The sequence below is a fragment of the Myxine glutinosa genome, chromosome 9, assembly GCF_964187855.1.
Source record: "Myxine glutinosa chromosome 9, kmMyxGlut1.1, whole genome shotgun sequence".
Classification (NCBI taxonomy): Eukaryota; Metazoa; Chordata; class Myxini; order Myxiniformes; family Myxinidae; genus Myxine; species Myxine glutinosa.
Window position 1 is genome coordinate 110,782,334 of NC_136269.1, and position 22,704 is coordinate 110,805,037.

Consider the following 22,704-nt stretch of genomic DNA (forward strand, 5'->3'; position numbering starts at 1 on the left):
GGGTGGGGGTCCATAAATAAAAATAATATCGATATTACATCAAAGCATCCTCTCACAACATTCCACCACAGAAGGCAAAAAAGAAAAACGAACAATATGTTTAATCTTCTCGTGGAACTCTTATATAATCCACGTTACAACAGTGTTGCGTCGTTATCTAATCAACAAGACACAACTAGTGTGAGAAACACGAATCTTCAGCACCTGCCGGCCGCACACTCGGTTACCTGCAGTCGTTCATGGTAGCTGTGGGGCTACGGGGAACGAGAACACGCGAGCCCCACAATCAGACACACATCGATGTCGAGTGAAGATGTTACGGGCACGGCCCAAGGGTTTATTAAGCGCTCGCCACACTGGAACCTGCTCTTTTGCCTCACCGACAGCTTTTCAAATCTCGCTGAGGTAACTACGCGACCGGAAGGAAAATATTTAAAGGTTAACGAAACCCATAGGACGAGACAGAATTGGAAACCGAACAAGACACGTGAATCTGCCACTTTGTGACAAGGAAAAAAAGTCACAAAATCTAGGTCACGTGACGAGCGTTACTGTTCGATTTTTCAAAAGCATATTGATATTGTTGAGCAAGCTCAATTTTTTCTTTTATATGGCAAACAAACCATTACAATGCTCTGACGTATTAAAATTTAGAAAACTTTTTCTGCGAATGATCAAATTATATAAACGGAAAAATCACTGCATCACGAAAGCGCGGGCATTTATATACACCACGCTTTGGTTTTCCTTGAAAGACATTGCATTTAAATATTGCAGTATTATTTAAAATGTTAATGAAAATAAATACCTGAATAAAAGCATAAACATAGTGACTAATGAATTTAGAAACAGATTTCGGCTCTTATAAGGATTGGAATTTGCCAATTCAGAAGGGATAATAAAACAACAACAACAACTACAACTCGTTGCTCATCAAGCGGCAAGCGCTCTCCGTAGGAGTGGCAACATGGCGGCTTCCAGCACTCGCGTTCGTTTGGAAGGGGTGCTCGACGACATAGAGATTCTTTCCAAGTATAATTGTTTGATAGCATGTTGTTTGTTGATGATGTTAAGTGTTTCGTCTGATTTCCTCTTTTGAAGCTAGAGACATGAGTATTGTGATTAATTTGCCCTTTGTAATAGTAATACGTTTAATATAAACAGTCTGTCGTCATTAACTAGCGATGATGGGAATAACACGACGTGGAACTGTCTTACCCGGACTACGTGGGAATAACACAATATGTATGTGGTACCGTTTTCAATCAATAATAATGGCTTGTTATCGTTATTAAGCATTTTGATTACCTCATTATTGCTTAATACGATTGCATTGCTTCCAGAATTAAACGACAGTATAAAGTTTTGCGCATTTTATTTAGACCAGCATTCGGTAGAGCGCACACATTCGCCAGGCTGAACGGTTTACATTTTGTATCGCACTGATAGGTCGGATCTGGATTCAGACCTGAACAAAGATCTAATCGGCTTATTCTTATCACCTACACAACTCATCCACCAAGTTTTGTCATAATCCGTCCACAACTTTTTGAAATATCATGCCATATATCGTTTTTGGCCTTATCACTCAATGGTGAAGAATCACTTTAATTAAATTAAATAATTCTCGTATCCGGATGCAGATCCGGATCTTCACCAAAATTCAATCAATTCGTCCTTGTCACACATACAACCTGTCCACCAAATTTCGTCCAAATCCGTCAATAACTTTTTGAGATATCCTTGTTACAGATAAACAGACAGGAGTTAACACAAGCTCTGTCTACCTTCATTGCTGGAGGTACTAAGCTTGTTGAGCATTCGCCAAGAGGCTTATGCACTCAAGCAAGCTCTCAAACGAAATGGTTAATGAGCAACGGTTGGCTTAGTAAGCAACGGCAAGCTGCTTGGTCGTGTAACACTCCACAAGTTATGAAGACACAAGAGAGTGATTTTCGCAAAGTTTGATGAAGTCTGTCCCTCACGTGAAGCATTACTGACTTCTCAATGGGGAGTGTTCTTGACACAAAGCGTTCTGGGCATCCAACATCATGTCGGGATCATGTGGATAACATGTCAAGATCGCTACAGAAATCAACGTGGAGTTATTCAGAATTAGGCATTCCTCGTTCAACATTGAGAATAATGAAAAGGATCTTGGGCTGATAGTATTTCAGCCTGGACGCATCGATAACCTCAGTGATAAGGACTTGGATACACGTGAGGCTGTTTGCAGAAGCACTCTAGGGGCGTTTTCCCATTCATGAATCACAACAAAACTTTGGAGGACAACGTACAGATGTGCAGTAGCTTCATCGCAAAGGGACTTTGCAGCCACCCTGTGTAATGACAGCAAAAGGCAATCCTGTGATGGTTGTGCTTGAAGCGCCCCCTGAATACAGTGACATCTGATATTGAGAACATTTAGACGAGTTTACTTTCTACCCAGCTGAACGAAATAAAGGGAGTTGGAAGTAAATTCGGATTCCGCAAGAAGAATTGTAGGACATTGTTAATTATGCCAATGGAGCGTGGTGATAATGCGCGAAGTGGTGAGAGAGGAGATAAATATGAGATACAGACAATCGGAATATTCATACAGATTTTTAATATGCAAGAGGGCTGATTTGCTTTGTGTTTCACGTTTACTTTTTTTGTGATTTAGAAATGGAGTGTGCTTTCTTGAAAATCTTGAAATATTTTTCTTTCTGCAGGGAGTTGGTGGAAATTCTTGCCGTATCAAGAGCACAAAAGTCAAACCAGCCAGGTGAAGAAGTGCAGGTAAGATCAATCGGGAGCTGAAGAACAATTGCAGTGCAGGATACCATAATGTCTAAAGCTCAAATTATGTCTAGGGAGATGGCCCTAACATCCGTAGTATGACGCCTTTTATTGGCTTTGGGGTACCCTCACTTCTCGAGTCATATTTCTAAAAAAGAGGGGATTTGCCATGAAAGGTACCGAAGTAACACTTGCGGTGGATACAAGGATTATTGACGATTGTCAGATGGGGGGGCAATGAGTCCTTGTGATAAATTCCACAAATGAAAATATCAGGCTATGTGGATGGAGTTAGTGAAGTGACAGACTAACCCATTTCTCATGGCCAGGTGATGGAACTTCTAATCGCAAAAGAGAGTGAGCTGCAAGAGCTGCTCGGTGTTGCATCGGGGCAGGTCGCTGCACAGCAGGAAGTGGAACGACTGCAGGAAGAGCTACACCGCTATGATGTGGCCATCCAACAACTGCAGTGGCAACTTAAGGATGCAGAACATATCCTTGTGAGGCTGCTTTGTCTTTCCTTTTGATATTTATTTCTGGAAATTGGTGAGCAGAGAAAAACTGGCAATTAAATGAGGGAGTCCTAAGGTTTCCTTTTCAAACATCTCAGTTTTAACAAACACTGGACCTGCCTATCTGTCACTTTGCTGATGGGTTTAATCAAAAGAGAGCATGTTGCACCTGACAAACATTGCATGTCTATCTGTGAATCTTAATTAGGATGTAAAATGAACTGAAATGTGCAAAACAAAAAGGATCGTTGGTAAAACGTTGTTTTTGCTATCGTTGTGGATGTGGTGATTGTTTATTGTTTCCGTGTACTTTTTCGGTCATGTCCTCTCGATTCTCGAAGAGATGAACTTCTAAAATGGGTCGGGACGGATGTCCGTCCATCCGGTAGTCTGTCCGTCCATTAACTTTTTGCTATTTTTCTACGCCTCCCTTGTCACCTGGCTGATTGTTCTGAAACTTGACACATGAATACAAAACAGTAGCCCACACAATGGCTCAGTCTTCAATTTTTCAATTTTGGATCATGGGGGCTCCAAGGAGGGGCGTTACTCCCCCTTTCCCCAAACTTTGGATCACTACTCGTCCCTTATTTACCAAATTATTTCTCTGAAACACAATACCGACCTTTTACGCGATGGTCCACAGGATCGCTCGGTCTTAGATTTTTCGATTTTGTACATTTTGAATTCGGATCATTGGGGGGCTCTCGGTGTGGGTTACCCCCTGAAACATCGGATCCCTACTTGTCCCTTATTTACCAACCGATTGCTCTGAAACGTGATACATCCCTTCCTATTCATGGTCCGCAGGATTGCCCTGTCATAAATATTTCGATTTTGGATCAGGGGGGCACCATGGGGGTTCCCCCGAATTTCAACCTCAAGAGATGACCAGCAGCACATTTGGGGCTATTTATTATATATTTTTCTATTCCTTCAAGTATTACTATACTGTATTTAATGTTGTGTGCTCCTTTCATATCCATAACTCTTTATTCTAAAATAGGTGTGGGGAATAATATTTTAATCCGAGTATTTTATGAAGGTATTCCACTTCACTTGAAAACGACTGAAGAATAGCATCAAGTATTCTCCCCAACAACATGGGCACTCGCATCAAAAGGAAGCAATTTCTGAAGACACATTCGCGAAGTTTAAAATAGTTTTTCGTATTATGACTGTGTTATGAAAATATGTATAGCTTCCTATGTTACTTTTGTTTAGTTTGCATCAATAACCAGGAAGTTGAGTTACATTACAATCCCACCCCAACCTGTTTAAAAGGGTTTCTGCTGTCTTACCATTGAACTCGCAACACTTAAGATCCCGCTTCTTCCTCTTCCATCCCTGAAAGACGGTCTTTTAAAACTGATGACACAAACACGAATTCTAAATTCCAAGTAAATCGATTATTAGCTTTCCAAGAGTACTTTTTCAAATTCCATGACAGCAGGAAACCTTTAGAATAAAGCATAATGGACACACACACACACACAAACACACGCAAACACACGCACTTCTTTCTTTAGTAATATATGAGTTCTATTCAAATCACATCAGAAATCATTGAAACCTTATATAAAACACTATCATATTTATCAATCTTTGCTGCCGTGTGGCCATCCTTTCATTGTTGGGGGAGGGGAAAGTACTTTTTGACCCTCCCATTGTATGACTGTCTTTTGCCAATGATGTGCATTTTCATGAATATGGATTTCTCTGAATTTGCACAATTTTGTTTCTGGAGGAGAGGCTGGTGGGTAAGGATATGGTGTGGTAGAGTGTGCATTGGGAGGACTTCTTAACATTTTGCTATTTTGCATTTGTGCTTTGTAAATGGCTTCAAAATGGATCTCCGAAACTGTTGTGCAGGAATTCACCAAATTTGGTGGTTAGGATCACCACTAGGTAAGAAGATGGTCGAGTATTGTCAGCTTTGGGTGGGATCAAAAGGTCAAGTACCGAAAAATGCAATTACAGGCACATTTTCAACATTTTCAATGAAACCTGTATATGCAATCAACATTTCGGAACGCATGAAATATGGAACGATTTTGGTTTGATTTGACTCCCGATTCATGCTCCAGGTGGGTGGGGACTTGAGGTTCCAGGGAACAAAATGGGAACATTATTTAACAAAAATTTGATATTAGGGAATTCCTGGTGGGATTTCTTTGCCATTTTCAACTTTTCTTGAGGTTGGAAGTGTGGGGATTTATGATGATAAGCCATCGGCTTCCCTATAGTTTGCCTTGCCCCGACGGCGATGCGAAACTATTGCAATGCCTATTGCAATGTGTATTTGTCCACGTCTATCTATTTTCACTTTAAAACTTTTTTTTCTCTGCAACTGCTTGTCTGATCGATGCAAAACTTCCAAATGGAGAATATTTTATTGATAACTTTGATATCATTGATCACATGATATGGCAGCGATATTGGATTAAAGGAAAACAATTGAAGACCTTCTCCAAAACAGCTGAATTTAAAAAAACTGAAACTTGGCACATGTCATCAACTCCCCATGGGGTATGCAGGGTGATAACAATGATGTCGTCGGTCAAATTTTATTCCAGCGATAATTGGTTGAATCAAAATCCTTGTCTGAAAAATCTGAAACTTCATATATCTGATCTACGACTCGATGTGAGTGAAGAATTAAATTCATGACATCATTGGTCACGTGGTCTGGTGGCCAAATTGGATTGAAAGTACAAGTGTAAAAAAAATCTTCAGAACCGCAAAACAGATCGATGTGAAACTTCAAAAATACCATCGACTAGCCATGAGGAATACAACAACAACAACAGGCATTTTAAGGCCATTTTCCCTGCAAGAGCAGGGGTTAGCCTTGCGGTCCCCATGACGATCATGACTAACCATGAGGAATATAGTTTGAATTTTTTTTTCATATTCATCTTAATTGATGCAATTTAGCTTTAATGTGCACAGAAGTGGTCACTTAATATCCAAATAATTAATCAGTGAAGCTACGGATAATGGCAATGTATGTGACATAATAGGGTGCATGGTTAAACGGGTATATGGGCCATATAATAGTAGCGTCTTCAGTTAAAATGGTATTTTTGTTCAGAATGAGCATGTGAGGCGAGACTGTGTGCTCTACAAGTGCTGTTCTAGTTTTGTATTTTTGTAATCACACCGTTATCATCTTGTCAGTCAGTTGCATTTTCAATCTTTTACAGGCCACTGCTGTATACCAGGCAAAAGAGAAATTGAAATCTATTGAACAGGCAAAGAAAGGTAATGGCATAATGATAACATATCTCAAAACGTTGCTTTGCCACATGCGTTTTTATTGGTCTTATCTTTACATTTATGCAATTGTGCCTCATATTCCCACATAAAGTTGACTTGCCATCCCAAATCGATCATCTGTTTGAAATAATGCTCATCCTTGTATCCAGGAGTCTGGTGTTGGCTTAGTGGTTAGGGTTCTGGCTTGGGATCCTAGGATCCTGGGTTTGAATCCCGGGTGATCGCTGCATTCACGCCAGGGGGGTTGACTCAGCCTGTCATCCTTCCGAGGTCGGCAAATTTAGTACCACCTTGCTGGGATGAATGATCCCGGTGTGTACCCCGATTTAGAATAGGTACACCGTATCCCTGTGCATCGTAAAAGGCGACTAAGTGTTGGCGTCAGGAAGGGTATCCGGCCATAAAAACATTGCCTCAAACAGGGAACCATGATTGTCATGGGGCCCACAAGGCTAACCCCCACTGTTGCGGGCAAAAATGGCCTTATAACGATCATTCATTCATTCATTCATTTCATTCATTCATTCTTGTATCCAGGACGGTGTCAAACTCTATTCCTACTCCCCAGGTTCTGTGATGTCTGAAGAGTTGATAAAGTACGCTCACCGCATTAGTGCCAGCAATGCCGTGGCTGCCCCTCTCGCCTGGATGCCAGGTATGCTGCCATTGCACGAGCTCTGTCTTGAACCAATCTTCATTAAACTCTTATTTTGAATACCTCTTTATTCACACACAAATGAATTATTGACTCATTGGACTTTGTTTTTGGAGTAATATTCTGCGAAATTGTGCAGGTGATCCTCGTCGTCCATACCCAACTGATTTGGAGATGCGTAGTGGAACTTTGGGCCAGCTGAGTCACTTGCACACCAGTGGCCTGAATGGTCACCTTGCTACGGATGCACTAGCAGATGGTCGCCTGCCTGGTTTGTTAGCTGCTTCCTCTCTCTCTCCTCCTTCTCTCCTCTCTGTCCGTGCTTAACTTCACCTATTCAATTTATTTTAGTCTTCAAACCATTTTCTTTTCTTATCTGCATAAGAGCAATACTTGCATGGCTATGGTTTGCACAAAAGAGGTGTGCTGATTGACTTGGGCAGATGCTCATCATTTAGGCCTTCAAAGTTTTATAATGATCTTGATATCAGTGCAACCAATCCCACATCGCATTTCATTTTCACACCAGTCTTACTTCTTCCTTACCCTTTCCTGTTTGGATGCAGAAGTGTTAACCCCCCAATATCCGGGCACGTGGGGGAGCGGTGGGGAACTTGGAGTGGGGATGCTGAGCAATACTGGACAAGACGTCGGTCTGGAGTTGGCTGGGCACAACAAGGAAAATGAGGATGAGGTTGATGTCATGTCCACTGACTCGAGCAGCAGCAGTTCAGACTCTGACTGAATGCTCAGCGCGACATCCATGACTTTGTGTTAACTTACTCTGGAATGTTTTTGTTCGGTGTGTGCTATCAACCTTTTTCTTGATACTACTACTATTTTAATGGCCCCAGTTATTCACACCTTATTTGTGGGGTCTACTGTTGAAGTGTTTCATACAATGTCTGGTCAGGCCTGATATTCAACTGGAATTGATTTGAGCAGTAATTTGTAATTTGTTCAGGGTTCCAATGATAACCCGCCCAAACATTTATTTATTTATTTTTGTAAATATGCCATGGGATGCTTAACATCCACCGCTTTGTGATGGGAATCTATGATAGGAACGGCGTACTTTGTGATACTTCATGTCAGGAATCTAATTCCGATGACGAGACAGCTCCAAGCTAAGTGTTGTATCCCTGCACCATCTTGTCGGACGTTTTTCTTTATATCCTGATGAATTTTCTTGTTGGTGACATTGTGGGCAATGAGGCTAATTTATTCCTGTCAATGTGTAGATAAGTATTTCAGGACCAAGAAGAGCTGACGACTTTCAAAAAAGTTTTCAAATACAATTTTTGAAGTTTATTTCATCGTTTCCATTCTTCTTCTTCCTCCTCTCTCATTACGTCAATTTATATGTTACATATTGGTGGGCGGATACAACAACACAACGACAACAGGCATTTTAAGGCCATTTTCCCTGCTTGAGCGGGGGTTAGCCTTGCGGTCCCCATGACAATCTTCTCCATTTTGCCCTATTTTCTGCATCTCCCCTTATTAACCCCCTTGCCCGCATTTCTTCTTCCACCATCTTTAGCCAAGTCTTTCGCGGTCTTCCCCGTCCTCTACTTCCTTCTACATTCATTTCCATCACTCTTCTCAACCAGTCACTTTCATCCTTCCTCAACACATGACCAAACCATCTTAACCTGTTCCTCTTCACAGCATCCATCACAGGCTCTATTCCCATCATCTTTCGCAATTCATCATTTGTCTTCTTCTCTCTCAACGATACTCCGCACATCCACCGAACCATTCGCATTTCCACCCTTTGTTGCTGCGCTATGTTCATTAACCATGTCTCGCTCCCATATATCAGAACACTTCTCACACATGCAGCATACACCTTTCCCTTCAGCTTCAACGACGCTCCCCTCCTCGTCAGCACGCCACTCAGTTCCCGAAACTTCTTCCATGCACAACTGCTGGGAGGGATAGATGGTTGAAAATATCTAGGCTGCAACCAGACAGGCTGCCTTCAAAGCAGCTGAGCAACCTGCACACCCTGTGCATCACAGAATCCTAGAACTGCCTGTATGATGACCCAAGAGCCACAAGCCTTTGATCAGAGCGACTCAACCCTACATCCATTCGAACAGCTTGGGACTGAGGTGAGATGCAGACCACTGGGTGGAGGAGTGCCCCCATACACCCCCTTGATGGAGGATGGAATTTGCTGCAGCAGCTCACCCTGCAAGCCCAGGAGGGGCTAAGGAGGCCCATTCCACCAGATAGTTTGCCTAACTCAAAGCACCTGTTCCTTTTGTTCTCTCATGTCCTGATCTGTTCTATATTCCAGCTCCTCCACGAGCCTCGACTTTGTAGACAAAAAACAGTTACTTAAGGGTTAATAATAGTTCAAAAATAAGTTTGCCATTAAGAATAATGAAAGATGGGTTGTAAACCTGGCAGCCACCTCATGCTCGCTATTTAAGCTGACAAAATGTATTAATATTTGTTTTATTGTGCCCAAGAATGACAGCATACTAGAGTATTGGGTTTTTTCTCACATTAGAAAAAATATTCACTCCTGTATTGTGATATCTCCAACATGAATACTTCCAAAGTCAGTGTTTCTGGATTTGAGGCTTGCATCACTTTGGTTATACCTCAATGTAATAGTAATGGGTATATTCAGCCTGTAAGTTGGGTTATGTTGTGGATGAATCTTGAATGCCTTTGATCTTCTTCACCTTGTCCTCGACTATTATACTTCAGCTTGTATCTCCTTTTTTCAAGCCTGTGCCAGGTACCTTCCACAGCCCAAGCATGCAATGCACAAGTTCTGTGGTTTAACAATTTTTTGGGTTGTTCTTTGAAGCATTCTTGGAAGTTAGCGAAGCACCAACAACTTCAGTTCTTTCAGAAGGTCCAGTAGATTTTCTTCTTTTGTATGCAGCACATGGCTGTGAGTAGCATCATTGGCTGTGCTGCTGATGCAGTGCCCCTTGCAGGTTAGGGCATGCTTTTATACTTTTCCAAGGAGGGCGTGTGTCAGCCTACGGCCACACAACAGAGAATCTTCCTCAACATGTAGATATTTATGACGATGGAGACGAGACGTCACATATAGATATTTATGACGATGGAGACGAGACGTCAACTAAGACGATAAGACGGAGAGGAGATGTAATGTGACGCTGTTCCTGCTCAATGTGTGTGTTTTGGTGATTATACCTTATGCCCTTGCGTCTCCAACGGGATCGCGTGAGATCTCGCGAGAGCACCCCCCCCCCATAGAGCAAGCTATGGCCTAGGTGGGGGAGCAACATGGCGCCTTGAAACCACGTGACTACGATCGCCCAATTACAGCGCTCTGTGGAGATAACACTGGATGGCCAGACTCTCCTGCTGCTACACTGTTTTGTACAATCCTCCAAAAAATGTTTGCAATTCTATTTTAATTTTGATAAATCTTATTAGCGTAATATACGTCTTCAGTGCATTTTTAATGACTGATAAAAGAGTACAGTGTTTGTAAGTCATGGCGTTATGCAACGTTTACAGTAATTTATAATAATTCGTTCGTAATTTCTTAAGCTATCTCATCGTATGGTATGTTTTGTCAAAGTTTAGAGTGAGTGATTCGGTGACTAATCTATGTGTAAACAATAACAAATTAACGAAAAACTGAGGGGAAGGCGGAGGAGGGAATGGAATGGAAGCGCGCACAAAATGGCAGCGCCTAAGAGCACTCCGAAAGATGCGCAGGTGAGGTTTTCTTCAAAAAGATTTATTTATAAACCTCTCCACTGTTTTTATCATGTTCAGATAACGGTTTAAAATTTTATCAGATCTTGTGAACGCTCCATTTGTTGATGTCAGGCCCATCCGTCTCTTCGTTCGTAGGTGATGGTGGCGATCTTGAAGGACATGGGAGTGACGGAGTTTGAACCACGGGTTGTTAACCTCATGCTCGAGTTTACTTACAGTGAGTGAGACCGGTTATTGCACCGATTGAAATATGAACTCTATTGATGCCATTTGCAATGTGTGGATTCACCATGACGACTATTCGTATGCCGGATAGTTTACCATCCCTCTCCCAGCTGTAGTTAGGCAGGGATTGGTAATTTGTTGATGGTGCCGATGATAGCTCGCCTACTCTTCGCGAGGGACACCGTGGGATCTTCAGCATTCACCAACATGTCAGCAGACGGGACACACATTGATCTTCTCCCTCTCTTCTCCCTCTCTTCTCCCTCTTCTCCCTCTTCTCCCTCTTCTCCCTCTTCTCCCTCTTCTCCCTCTTTCTCTTCATCTTCATCTTCCTCTCTCTCCCAATCTCTCTCCCCCAATCTCTCTATCCCAATCTCTCTATCCCAATCTCTATCCCAATCTCTATCCCAATCTCTCTATCCCAATCTCTCTATCCCAATCTCTCTATCCCAATCTCTCTATCCCAATATCTCTATCCCAATCTCTCTATCCCAATCTCTCTATCCCAATCTCTCTATCCCAATCTCTCTATCCCAATCTCTCTATCCCAATCTCTCTATCCCAATCTCTCTATCCCAATCTCTCTATCCCAATCTCTCTATCCCAATCTCTCTATCCCAATCTCTCTATCCCAATCTCTCTATCCCAATCTCTCTATCCCAATCTCTCTATCCCAATCTCTCTATCCCAATCTCTCTATCCCAATCTCTCTATCCCAATCTCTCTATCCCAATCTCTCTATCCCAATCTCTCTATCCCAATCTCTCTATCCCAATCTCTCTATCCCAATCTCTCTATCCCAATCTCTCTATCCCAATCTCTCTATCCCAATCTCTCTATCCCAATCTCTCTATCCCAATCTCCCTATCCCAATCTCCCTAACCCAATCTCCCTATCCCAATCTCTCTATCCCAATCTCTCTATCCCAATCTCTCTATCCCAATCTCTCTATCCCAATCTCTCTATCCCAATCTCTCTATCCCAATCTCTCTATCCCAATCTCTCTATCCCAATCTCCCTATCCCAATCTCCCTATCCCAATCTCCCTCTCCCAATCTCTCTTGCTCCGTCTTTATTCCTTTGCTTTTTTCCCCAACTCTGGTCCAACTGCTACTCAGTTAGTTGCCCCTTCTTGCCATATGGCAACTCACTTTTTACATAAGCCTCATAGCAGACGGACTAGCCATTACGGTGACCAGTCTGGTGACCTAGTATGGAAGGAATTATTTTTTTTTGTAAAACAAAACAGCATTCAAAATACACTTGGCTTTAAAGTGATTCACCGCATAGGTGCCATAACCGTTCTCGCAAAAGTTTTTCAAAAGTACGATATGAAATGCTTCCCCTGCAACTGTGGTGAAGCTACGATGTCATAAATGGAACATGCATGTGATTTTGCTGTATGCTGCTTTCAAAAGCCATCACCTTGTTTGCTTTGTTTGTGCATCAAACTTCTTTTTGTCCCTGACCCTCCGACAAGGTCGGAGATGGGGGACATTAAAATGAGCTCCGTCCGACCGACCGACACTTTTGTGTGCATGATATTTCAAAAGCCGTTAAATCTTTAGTTTTAATATTGCAGATATCTATTCCGCATGACAGTATCTCAACCTGATTAGATCACAGCGGTGATTGGCTGAATTATGTTGCCATGGCAACCATCTTGGTAATTTGGCTTGTGCATGCAATATTTCAAAAACCGTTTAAGATTTAGCTTTCATATTACACAATACACATATATATTCACATTACCACCCAATCGCTGGGATATTGGTGATTGGTTGTATGCACAAACTTTGTTTTCAATATCATGTTGTCGCTTTTTGATAGATTTTTGTTACGATCCCTCATCTATCCCCCCAGGGTACGTGACTGGCATATTGGACGATGCACGAGTCTACTCCATTCATGCCAAGAAAAACACCATTGATTCCGATGATGTTAAGCTCTCCGTTCAATGCCGCATGGACCATTCTTTTAGCTCCCCACCACCCAGAGATGTGCGTACCAATGTTGATCGTTTTACCAACTGCCTTGTGTCGAACTCCCCCATCCTGCTCTGTAAACGCAAGCGTTTTCTTCATTAGGAGACAGATTACATTGCTGCCTGAGCGTTTTCATGAATTTGTTCATGAGTTTTCATGCTATGCCAACCATGACCCACCCAGACTGTAATCAAAGTGGCAAATAGAACGTTGTACAAATGGGATATGTGGCTCAGCTTGTGCTTGCAGGGAACAAAAACTGAGATTGTTTCATGTTTGAGGTATTGATGCAAAGTAGGCCACATATAAGATAGGAAATAGATGAGGGCCCAAACATCAGCAAACAGGAAAATGACCATACAGGAAAAGAGGAGGGGAGAAAACGGTGAATCTCGCGAGTGTGTGAGAGCTTCTCAGTTTTGTTACAGGAAAAACGAAATGTGAAACTTCTCTGTCGTCTCGTGGGGGATGCTATCAAGGAGTGCTATCATCGTTTTATTATGCACTTCAAGAGCTTTACCATTCGACATGTGACAACTTGGGGTTTGGACAGCTTTTCCATCCTGATTAATATTCCGAATGGAATATACATCCTATCATTAATATATAAAAGGAGCCAAGTTTCTGGAAAGCTGATAATCAATTTACTTGGAACAAAAATTTTAATCACGAACTTGCCTGTTTTAAAAGCCTCTGCCAGTGTTTGAAGAAGAAGAAAAGGAAGCAGCGCTGATGGTTTCTTCATGCAGCAGTTCAAACAAAATGCATGTAGTAATATTTCTCAAAGCAATATAAAAGTACACGGAAGTAGCCCACAAACAACAAGTCAGTCATGACAACAATTACATGTAAAAAAAAAAAATCATTTTTCACTTGTTTTGCTTCATTTTACATATGGATTGCCATGAAATGTGTTTGTGAAGTACAGTGTGCTATATTGTTTGATTTTACCTGGCAGTGAAGTGACGGGAGGCATGCCAGGTATAAGGTAATGCACCTGAATTGGTATTCTATATTTATACGCTGCATTCAAACATCTTCAGCTGCTATCAGCCATGATATGGTATGTGAAGGACCTCTGACTTTTAATGTAAACACTCAAATGTGCAAATTACCCAAATAACTATTCATCCCCTATACCAATCTGACACTTCCATTGGATATGGGATACTTTGAAATGCTCGCTTTGCAAATTTCATGGCACACAACCTAGTTTATTTTTAAAATATGGTGTGAAAGGTCAAATTCATGAGTTAAGTCTGGGAATGGAGCCTTGTTTCCTGTTAATTTTTCTACTCGCCTCTCACCTCCCTCACATTACTACCCTCCCCCCCCCCCCCCAAAAACACAATTTTAATTTTCTATTTATATATTTAAAATTGCCAATATTTCTGGATTTGGTTTTCCCCAATTTTTTTTTTTTTGACTGAGGATGCCCAGTCGGTGACTGGATTTGGAGGCCAACATAGAAATGTTCTTTGCCCAAGAAATATCATGGCTGATATCTAGAGAGAATTGTGAAGCAGGGGCCTCTATAACGCCTCCTTTAGCTAATGCCTAACTGCTCAAGGCATTCCAAATGGAAAGAGAAAAGGCATCATACATATAGATATATCATCCAAGACTGCACTTACAGCAGTTTCTATCATCTGACAATGTTGAAATACCAAAGCATTGCAGCAAATGTAACTATGTATCGTATCTCGAGCAGACTCTGCGGAAAAGAGATCATTGCGTGCTCAGAAAAGCAGTTTAACCCACCAAAGTCTGATCCGAAGTGCAGCGGCCTCAGATCAACTAATGACAGAGAATAAGAGCAGTTTATGTGATTTTTCCCAAGCCATCTTCAGAAAGAACAATGCCGGAGTGCTCATTCTTGTATGTATGAAGACAGGTTCCGAGGATGGCTTTACTGATGTGTTTTATTACCCACTGCTTTTATTTTATTTTTTAATTGGCGAGGTACCAGTGCAACGTGTGGGTGGGATTTGTAGCAACATCGCTTATTCTGTTTCTGGCCTCTCCATGAGCTTCAGTATCTCTTGCCTGTTCTTCATCTGAAGCTTGAACTTTGTCTGGCCTCTCCGTGAGCTTCAGTATCTCTTGCCTGTTCTTCATCTGAAGCTTGAACTTTGTCTGTCCTGTCCATGAGCATCAGTATCTCTTGCATGTTCTTCCTCTGAAGCTTGAACTTTGTCACATTTTTCTGTGAGATTCAGTATTTTTTACTTGTACTTGTTTCCTGTTTATTTTTGAGTGTCCGAGCTTCGTAAGACAATTTCTTTTCTCGGCATTTTGAGCCTTTGTGGTACATGTTGCATTTTTAAGTGTTCAAAAGCAAACAGACAATGCGGAAACTGTGAATGCCAAACCATGATCCAATATATTTTACATTCCTGTGTCACCTTCGGTTGAACGTCAGGCTGGACAGCTGGTTCGTGAATGACTTGGGAAAAACTTACTGCAGCTGATACTACCAGAAGGTGGGTAAAGTTTCTGCGGTCAATGGCGAAACTGCAAATGCCGAATCCGCAATTGCGAGTGAAAAATAGCGGCATCTCATGGGTGGAAATGGAGTCTCAATTGTTTTGAGAAATTGCCAAAGCCGCGACTGTTTACACACAAAGAAAAAGCGGCGTCGTTCTGGTGGAAATGCAAAATCACAGTTTTATTGAGCTATTACCAAATCGGCGAATGTTTCCACGTGCAGGAAATGGCGAAACTGCTAATGCCGAACGAGTTTACATATAGAGAGAGAGAGAGAGAGAGAGAGAAAGAGAGAAGAGAGAGAGAGAGAGAGAGAGAGAGAGAGAGAGAGAGAGAGAGAGAGAGAGAAAGAAGAAGAAGAAGAGGAAGAAGAAGAGGAAGAAGAAGAAGAAGCTTCGTATGGGTGGAAACACAAAAGCATAATTGTATTGAGGAATTTAGGAAAGCTCCCACCCTGTTAATTTTTGTCGAAAATGTTAATTTTTTCCCGTTCTTCAGAGGAATTTAGGATACATGCTGGGACCCTAAAACGTTCCACAGAAAGTTTGGTGGTGCTAGCCACAAAAATTGAGGGAGTAGTTTGAGGATGGACAGACAGTCAGTCCTGCTTTATTATATAGATATCACAATAACTTTTCTGTGGTAAAGTATGACTTAAAATAAAGACTTCTGGAGAATAAATCTTGCAAAAGGATCATTTTAATTGGAATTTGGTTTTAAATGGTCATGACCAAAAATCATGACCAGTTTATGGCATCTGTTTTGATGCCCCTTGTCTTTTGGCAGTTCTTGCTGGAGATTGCACGACAGAAAAACCAGGTGCCACTTCCTCTGATAAAGCCCTATACTGGGCCAAGGCTGCCACCAGACCGTTTCTGCCTTACGGCTCCCAACTACCGCCTTAAGTCACTTGGCAAGAAGGTAGTTAATGAGCGAGTGGCTTTCTACCTGTGCATGAAGTAAGGGAAAACTGGAGTCTTACGCCTACAAGCGTGCGTGCACAAGCACGTCTTGTGCATGAATGCGTGCATGCGTGAGTGTTGTGCGTGCCTGTCTTGGATATGCAATTTTTTTCTGCAATGGTCGTGCTCTTGCCATGAATATCTTTTTCTGGAAGCCATATTTCTACTCAACTCAACGTTACTGTATTCTCATACCCAGTTAACAGCTGGTCGCATCACTCTGCCGCGGATCAGTGTGGGATCAGTTGCTACAACTCGCACGACACCGTTGACTGTTGGTAGGTTTTTCATCATGCTGATTTAATTTGTGTTGATGACTATTTTTCTCTGTTTATAAAAGCATTTTGATGCATCAGCCTGTAGTACTGTGGTGTTAATTGAGCTTTGGATGGCTGAATGTTTAGTAGCAAAATTTAAGTATTTTTTACATATAATCATTCTCACAATAAAATCATTGAATGTGATGTTATAAACTTTGATTAACCAATTCATAACCCCCACAAATGAATGGATAACATATTTTTATTTATTAAAGTGGACGTCGACAAATCTGTGCAGCATCTGAGATTTGAACCGGAGATCTGTCTCATGAACTGGGGATTCCAAACAGGTCCATTATTTATTAATGTGAAGTGTTAAATAGGGTGGTGTAAAAAACAAACAAACAAAAAAAAACGGCTGCATCAACGACAGTTAACTCCCAGAATTTATTTTTACTAGGGCATGCCCGTACTATATATATATCTAAAATTATATCCCCCCCCCTCTATTTACATGAAATGGTTTGGTCCAAAGCGAACGGCTTGCGAGTACGGTGACAATCCCCCCCCCTCTATTTACATGAAATGGTTTGGTCCAAAGCGAACGGCTTGCGAGTACGGTGACAATCCCCCCCCTCTATTTACATGAAATGGTTTGGTCCAAAGCGAACGGCTTGCGGAGTTTGGTAAAGAAATCGCCATAGCGTGCATAAACGCGCAGGAAAGCGAAAGAATCGCAAATTAGTTTTAATTAGTTTTAAAACATAGTTTAACGCCAACATAGTTTGCCAACGTGAAATAAATGAATACGCTCTCAAATGTGCCGTCCGAGGCAGAGTCTGTTCGGCACGTTCGGCACACGTGATAGCTCGCTGCTCTCTGATTGGTTGAATCGTTTTTTGGACATAGCTCGGTAACTACTTGTCCGATTAATATGAAACCTTGAAAAGGCACATCCTCGGGTCCCCAGCAATATACCTGGCAAGTTTAAAGTATATCGGACCCGTGGTTGTCGAGAAACAGCGGTCACAGACAAACAAACAAACACACACACAGACACACAGACACACACACACACACACACACACACACACACACACACACACACAGAGATTGCTGGAATTATAGATAGATACGACCTTTATAATCTTTATTTAAGTTCAATTTAATGATACACTTCAACACTGTAGAACAAAAATTGCCTTCTTTCCGCTTCCCAAAACTTCCAGTTTTGCAGTATTTGGGCATGTTAAATAAAGTGGTGTATAAGACACTGCATCAATCGCGATGCTCTTCCTGAATCTTTTTTAAACAGCCTTTATTTATTTCAAATCATTAGTTTATTTCAATTAAATTACAAACTTGAACACCGCGTTGGGTAAGGTGTTCTATGAAATCTCTTGTTACCCTCATCAGAGGAGAGGGTATTGCATTTGAGTCTGTCTGTCTGTCTATTTGTCCACACATACTAAACATGATTTTATCTGCAACCATCGTCCGATTGACAGGAAATTTTCGCCATAGGTGCAACTCCACCTGTATCATTTTTTAATGATAATTATGATGTCATAGGTCACGTGGTACAGGTGCCATCTTGGAAAAAACGAAAAACTTTGCACCTTTATATTTCCCAAAGCACTGCATAGAAAAATTGAGACATGGCTCATTGTAAAGAACTCTCCATGGGGAATAACATATGTTAATGATGATGTCATAGGTTCCTCCATTATGACGTCATAATTTGACAAGTACAAAACTTCATCCGATCAAAATGAAATTTTTTGAGCATCATCTATGGATAAATTGGTGGAGAAAAAAAAATGATGTCATTGGTCACGTGGTTCGGCCGTCATATTTGTCTCGACACAAAAGCCTTAAAAACCACTAAAAAACGTCCTGACAAGTGTCTGCAATCTCTGATTCCTCTTTTTTGTTTATATTGTGATTGGTGAGGTTAACTTGTACTTCGTTAATGTTATTGATTATTTTATTTTTAGCATCTGGTGGCCTGTCCGGTATCTCTGTGGCTGCAAAGGTCGGCACACCGGTGTCACTCGGCCAGCGGATCACACTGCAGCTGCCTTCCACCACAACCACAGTCAAACCTGGTGCGTGCTCCTTGTTGGGACTTTTCTTTGCAATGAAGTTAATTTCAATGTTTTACTTTATTGGAGATTTGTGGAAGAGCTAATATCAAATTGGACAGGACAATAAATATATGGACTTTGTAAAGAGCAGAATAATATATGGAGGCAGAATATAATATAATAGAGGCAGAATATAATAGAGGCAGAATACAAAATGAGAATTGGTTCAAATGGCAGGAAACTTAATGGATATAACATGATAACTACGACCTGAGAAAAGGGACCCTAGATTGGCTGCAGAAAAGTTTTGACAAAGAATAGCCTAAGTTGGTACTGTACCTTGATAGTCGGGAACATCCGGAGCACCAAAATACGGCCTTCTACAATTCTGTAGTGATGAAGGAAAACGCCCTAGGGCTTGATATTTATGCTGGAAGATGCCGAGAGGTTGAAATACAGTCAGACCCTGATATTCGCGGAGGAAAAGTTCCTGGAAAATGCCGCGAATGTTTAATCCACTAATGTGGGGCTACTGTTTAAATGGAAAAATGGGGGAGAAGTTCCTGGAAGTTGGTGATTCATAAGGGAAAATAAAAAATCCCGTGAAAAACCGTGAATATGCCAGCAAAAACCACGAATACACACATAACAGGGCAAAAGCACTGCACAGAAAAAAATGAGCACAGGGCCGCAAATGTCAAAGTAAACTGTGAATACGCCTGTGAAAAACCACAAACGGCATGGTGGAGGATAGTTTATGTGCACGTACAGCTGTTTTATGTGTGACACATGGAAGATGCTTTTGGAAGTGTTATGTGCGCCAGCCGGGGAAAATATTTTTTCAAAAGAGAAAATGTTAAAATTTTACGAACACGAATGTACACGATTACGGTTTTCATTAAATGCTTACAAATAAAATTCCAAAAGTTTAGCTCACTCTTTTGCTACGAGTGTCACGTTCCTTTATCGAACACAAACTGTTTGTGCTTCGATCTTGTGTGCTTGCCAAAGCACGTCTTCATCCCAGAATTTGCCGCCGTTTTAACTGCTCGATGTTTGAAGTTTAAACTTAAAGGATTATACGGTATTCTGTATTATCTTACGAAGAAAGATGTTGCGTTTAAATTGCATAATTTTAAACGTAATGTTCTCACAGCCTTGTGTTAGAATTTTATTTTAGATTAAAATTAAAAGTGAAATTTACTTACATTCCATGAACCAGCCTCACTGATCGGCCCAAGATTTACACCATATTACAGGGGAGAGAGTTACACATTAATAATGTGCAGACTAAAGGAATCTTGAGACTGAAAACAAAACAATCGATATATAATTAAATGATCACTCATGTTTCCCAATCAAAAATAAATGATAAAATAATACGTCAGAACCCAAGCAACCCCACTCCCCACGTCATATCCCATCTATAATCTTCTTCACTCCTCTCTCCCCTCCCCATGTGGAGAGTTTGAAATTGTCTCTGAACCAGGCTGTTTCCTTAAACAGAAAATACTAACGATATTAACTTGCGATCCATACATGGGGGCCATACCTGTGTGGGAGCCCCTGAGATCCATACCTACTATAGCTGAAAAGGGATAATCAACGAAGTACCACGTAAGTCCATGGGTGGGCCCAAAAAAATTTTTGCGCCACCGAAAAACCACGAATACGTGGGACACGGCCACGAATGTAGAAGCAGGTCGCATTTTATAAACCGGTAATGTTGGGACCGCGAATGTCAGAGTCCGACTGTACTTTATTCTTCGCTCGTTTGAAAAGAGATGGGTGAGTGAGAGTGGTTCCGACATATAATTGGGGTTCATATTCTGTGATGCATCTCACACAAGTCTTGTATGCTTGAGAACTGATGAGCCGTGGAGGAGAATACGAAAGCATCAATTTTGTGAAGCAAGATTGTGACGTGCAAGGCCACAAATCTTCGGAATATCTAAATCGGCAAAAGCTTGCTAACTGTAACAATAAACTTGCTTGGAAAGGTTATCTTTATTTGGAGAAATCTTACTTAACTTCAGATTTACAAGAAATGAAGAATGTGCTCTTTTTGAGACTGCAAGGGTTTATCTTGTAAAGAACGATTTTTCTGAAGCAGTTGTTCTCTACTTGGGAAGAGTAGATTCCTTGGTAAAGAGGTTTAGAGAGTGTTTTTGTGTGAAGCTTGAAAGTATCAGCATGCTGGGATGAGACCACCAAGGGATTGAAAATATCGGGAGTGGTTATTTATTATCTTGTGCTGGTGCAATCTGGGTAACGTTTGCAATGCACAATCGTGACAGATACATTTTTTTGTTTAATTTTTTTCTTTTTTTCCAGGAGTGAGGCTCATGGAAGAGCAAGATAAAACTGACAGTTGGACAAACATCAAGGGAATGAAAGCAAGGCAATACATTGTATCAAACAGTGTTCAGCAAGGTGCGAGGGAATCCGAGGAAACTTATCTTGAGTTCTTGCCTCAAATTCAGGCCTACTGCTTAACTAGCTCTGGAAGCGTTGATTGGCTAGAACGACAAATGGTGATTCATTGCAATGTGAAAGAAAATGTAATGTTCATATCTTTGTAATGGCGGATTCTTTCTTTTTAGATAATGCTTGGTAAATGAATATGATATACTTTATATCAACAGGTGGGTTGGACATCTTCTTGATTACAAACATGTCCTTTGGTGGATTTGAAGATTACGAACGATATAAGAGTTAGTTTTGATGTCAATGAAGTGCAGACGCGAGGGAGTTTTCACTTTGTTTGGTTCTTTCTCAGCCGGCAGTGTGACGCCCGGGGTGCAGAGCTTGCTCATCAATGCACCGACACTCGTCGGGCCGGGAAAGAACATTCTGATCACGACGAGCAGCACCGCCCAACAGCCGCCCGAGCCCAGCACCCTGAAGCGCAAGCGCGAGGAAGACGATGAGGATTTCGATGCTTCGTGAAGAAGGGACGCATCTGTCTGAGCACGTGCACATAACTTTAAAATTCTGTACATACTTTGTTCTTTAATTTTGTTTTGTTTTTTTCTTTTTTCTTTTCAAAGCTTTCGAAGAATTCCGTCCGAGGTGCAACGCGCTCTCGAATGCACGAAATGGAATTTCCGACTACTTTTGGATGGTAGATCCTTGGCAAGCGCTTTGGATTTTGATCCCTTCCAGGCTTGTTGTTACCTTTTAGCCAAAGTACTGCCGATACACTGTACGTTGCATGAGACGGGCCGGTTGAAAGTACAAACCGCGGAGCGTGATCTCGGCCAGTAAACGCTCCCAGAGCCGGCATTCGTTTTCAAACCTCGCGTGCCAGAGTTCGGTGTTACGTTGCGGCGCGCGTAGCTCATTTGAGATTAGATTACGCAATGGGAACGGATTTGGAAATGCATTTGATTCCATTTGCACTTGGAGGCAGGCAAACTAACCTACCGTGTTGTGTTTTCTTCTTGAATACGTTATGCTTTTTAAGGGTCAGCCAGTTATCGTCGACGTTTGTGAACACTGATTTATCTGTCGTGAAATCGCACCGCTTTTGATTGTTTTGATTTTGTTCTGTTTATTGAATAAATGTTTTACACGGGGCAGGACGAGTTTCCTAATGGATGCCGAAGGCTTGTGGAAGAGTTGGATCTCACGAGTCCATGCTCCTAATATGAAGTTGTTTATAAATCATCTATTCCAAGCGATTCACATTTCTTCCAACAGGGAGCAGCCGATGTCGTCACTTTATTATTATTATTATTTTTTGTGTCAA

General features: G+C 41.5%; 3 protein-coding genes across 9 annotated transcripts in view; 2 read left to right on the top strand and 1 right to left on the bottom strand.

Annotated features, from left to right (window-relative positions):
* The window catches only part of EIF4E2 (eukaryotic translation initiation factor 4E family member 2), a 54,345-nt gene extending 53,588 nt beyond the window's left edge, over window positions 1–757 (bottom strand). For 2 of the 4 annotated variants that reach the window (XM_078784701.1, XM_078784700.1), the window contains exon 1: window positions 228–571. In XM_078784701.1, the coding sequence (XP_078640827.1) occupies window positions 228–241 (14 nt within the window). In that variant the 5' untranslated portion in view covers window positions 242–571. Of the gene's footprint in view, window positions 1–227 lie in introns of all 4 variants that reach the window. The other 2 variants (XM_068128557.2, XM_078784702.1) reach the window with 2 other exon arrangements.
* Window positions 758–924: 167 nt separating this feature from the next.
* MED4 (mediator complex subunit 4) lies at window positions 925–8,538 on the top strand. Its single transcript, XM_068128551.2, has 7 exons — window positions 925–1,032; window positions 2,715–2,781; window positions 3,111–3,281; window positions 6,500–6,557; window positions 7,141–7,227; window positions 7,367–7,498; window positions 7,794–8,538. Exons 1-7 carry the CDS (start codon window positions 968–970, stop codon window positions 7,970–7,972), a joined length of 759 nt encoding a protein of 252 aa, XP_067984652.1. The 5' UTR covers window positions 925–967; the 3' UTR covers window positions 7,973–8,538.
* A 1,999-nt stretch (window positions 8,539–10,537) lies between these two features.
* On the top strand, window positions 10,538–22,531 carry LOC137435084 (transcription initiation factor TFIID subunit 9-like). Of its 4 annotated transcripts, XM_068128522.2 has the most exons (8): window positions 10,542–10,944; window positions 11,083–11,164; window positions 13,036–13,172; window positions 16,431–16,565; window positions 16,806–16,884; window positions 18,864–18,974; window positions 21,288–21,386; window positions 21,733–22,531. In XM_068128522.2, exons 1-8 carry the CDS (start codon window positions 10,909–10,911, stop codon window positions 21,900–21,902), a joined length of 849 nt encoding a protein of 282 aa, XP_067984623.2. In that variant the 5' UTR covers window positions 10,542–10,908; the 3' UTR covers window positions 21,903–22,531. The 4 variants fall into 4 exon arrangements, with proteins under 4 accessions (XP_067984624.2, XP_067984623.2, XP_078640804.1 ...); XM_068128523.2 differs by lacking the exon at window positions 21,288–21,386 and having other exon boundaries at window positions 10,538–10,944; XM_078784678.1 differs by lacking the exon at window positions 16,431–16,565 and having other exon boundaries at window positions 10,557–10,944.
* The last annotated feature ends 173 nt before the right edge of the window (window positions 22,532–22,704 follow it).

What these genes read in the sequence shown, in the direction of transcription:
- LOC137435084 (XM_068128522.2), top strand. Translation starts at nt 10,909, where the DNA reads ATGGCAGCGCCTAAGAGCACTCCGAAAGATGCGCAG. An exon ending in GCTCCCCACCACCCAGAGAT is followed by an intron (nt 13,173 to 16,430) that starts GTGCGTACCAAT and finishes GTCTTTTGGCAG; the next exon opens with TTCTTGCTGGAGATTGCACG. An exon ending in CACGACACCGTTGACTGTTG is followed by an intron (nt 16,885 to 18,863) that starts GTAGGTTTTTCA and finishes TTTTATTTTTAG; the next exon opens with CATCTGGTGGCCTGTCCGGT.
- MED4 (XM_068128551.2), top strand. Translation starts at nt 968, where the DNA reads ATGGCGGCTTCCAGCACTCGCGTTCGTTTGGAAGGGGTGCTCGACGAC. An exon ending in GACATAGAGATTCTTTCCAA is followed by an intron (nt 1,033 to 2,714) that starts GTATAATTGTTT and finishes TTCTTTCTGCAG; the next exon opens with GGAGTTGGTGGAAATTCTTG. An exon ending in AGCCAGGTGAAGAAGTGCAG is followed by an intron (nt 2,782 to 3,110) that starts GTAAGATCAATC and finishes TCTCATGGCCAG; the next exon opens with GTGATGGAACTTCTAATCGC.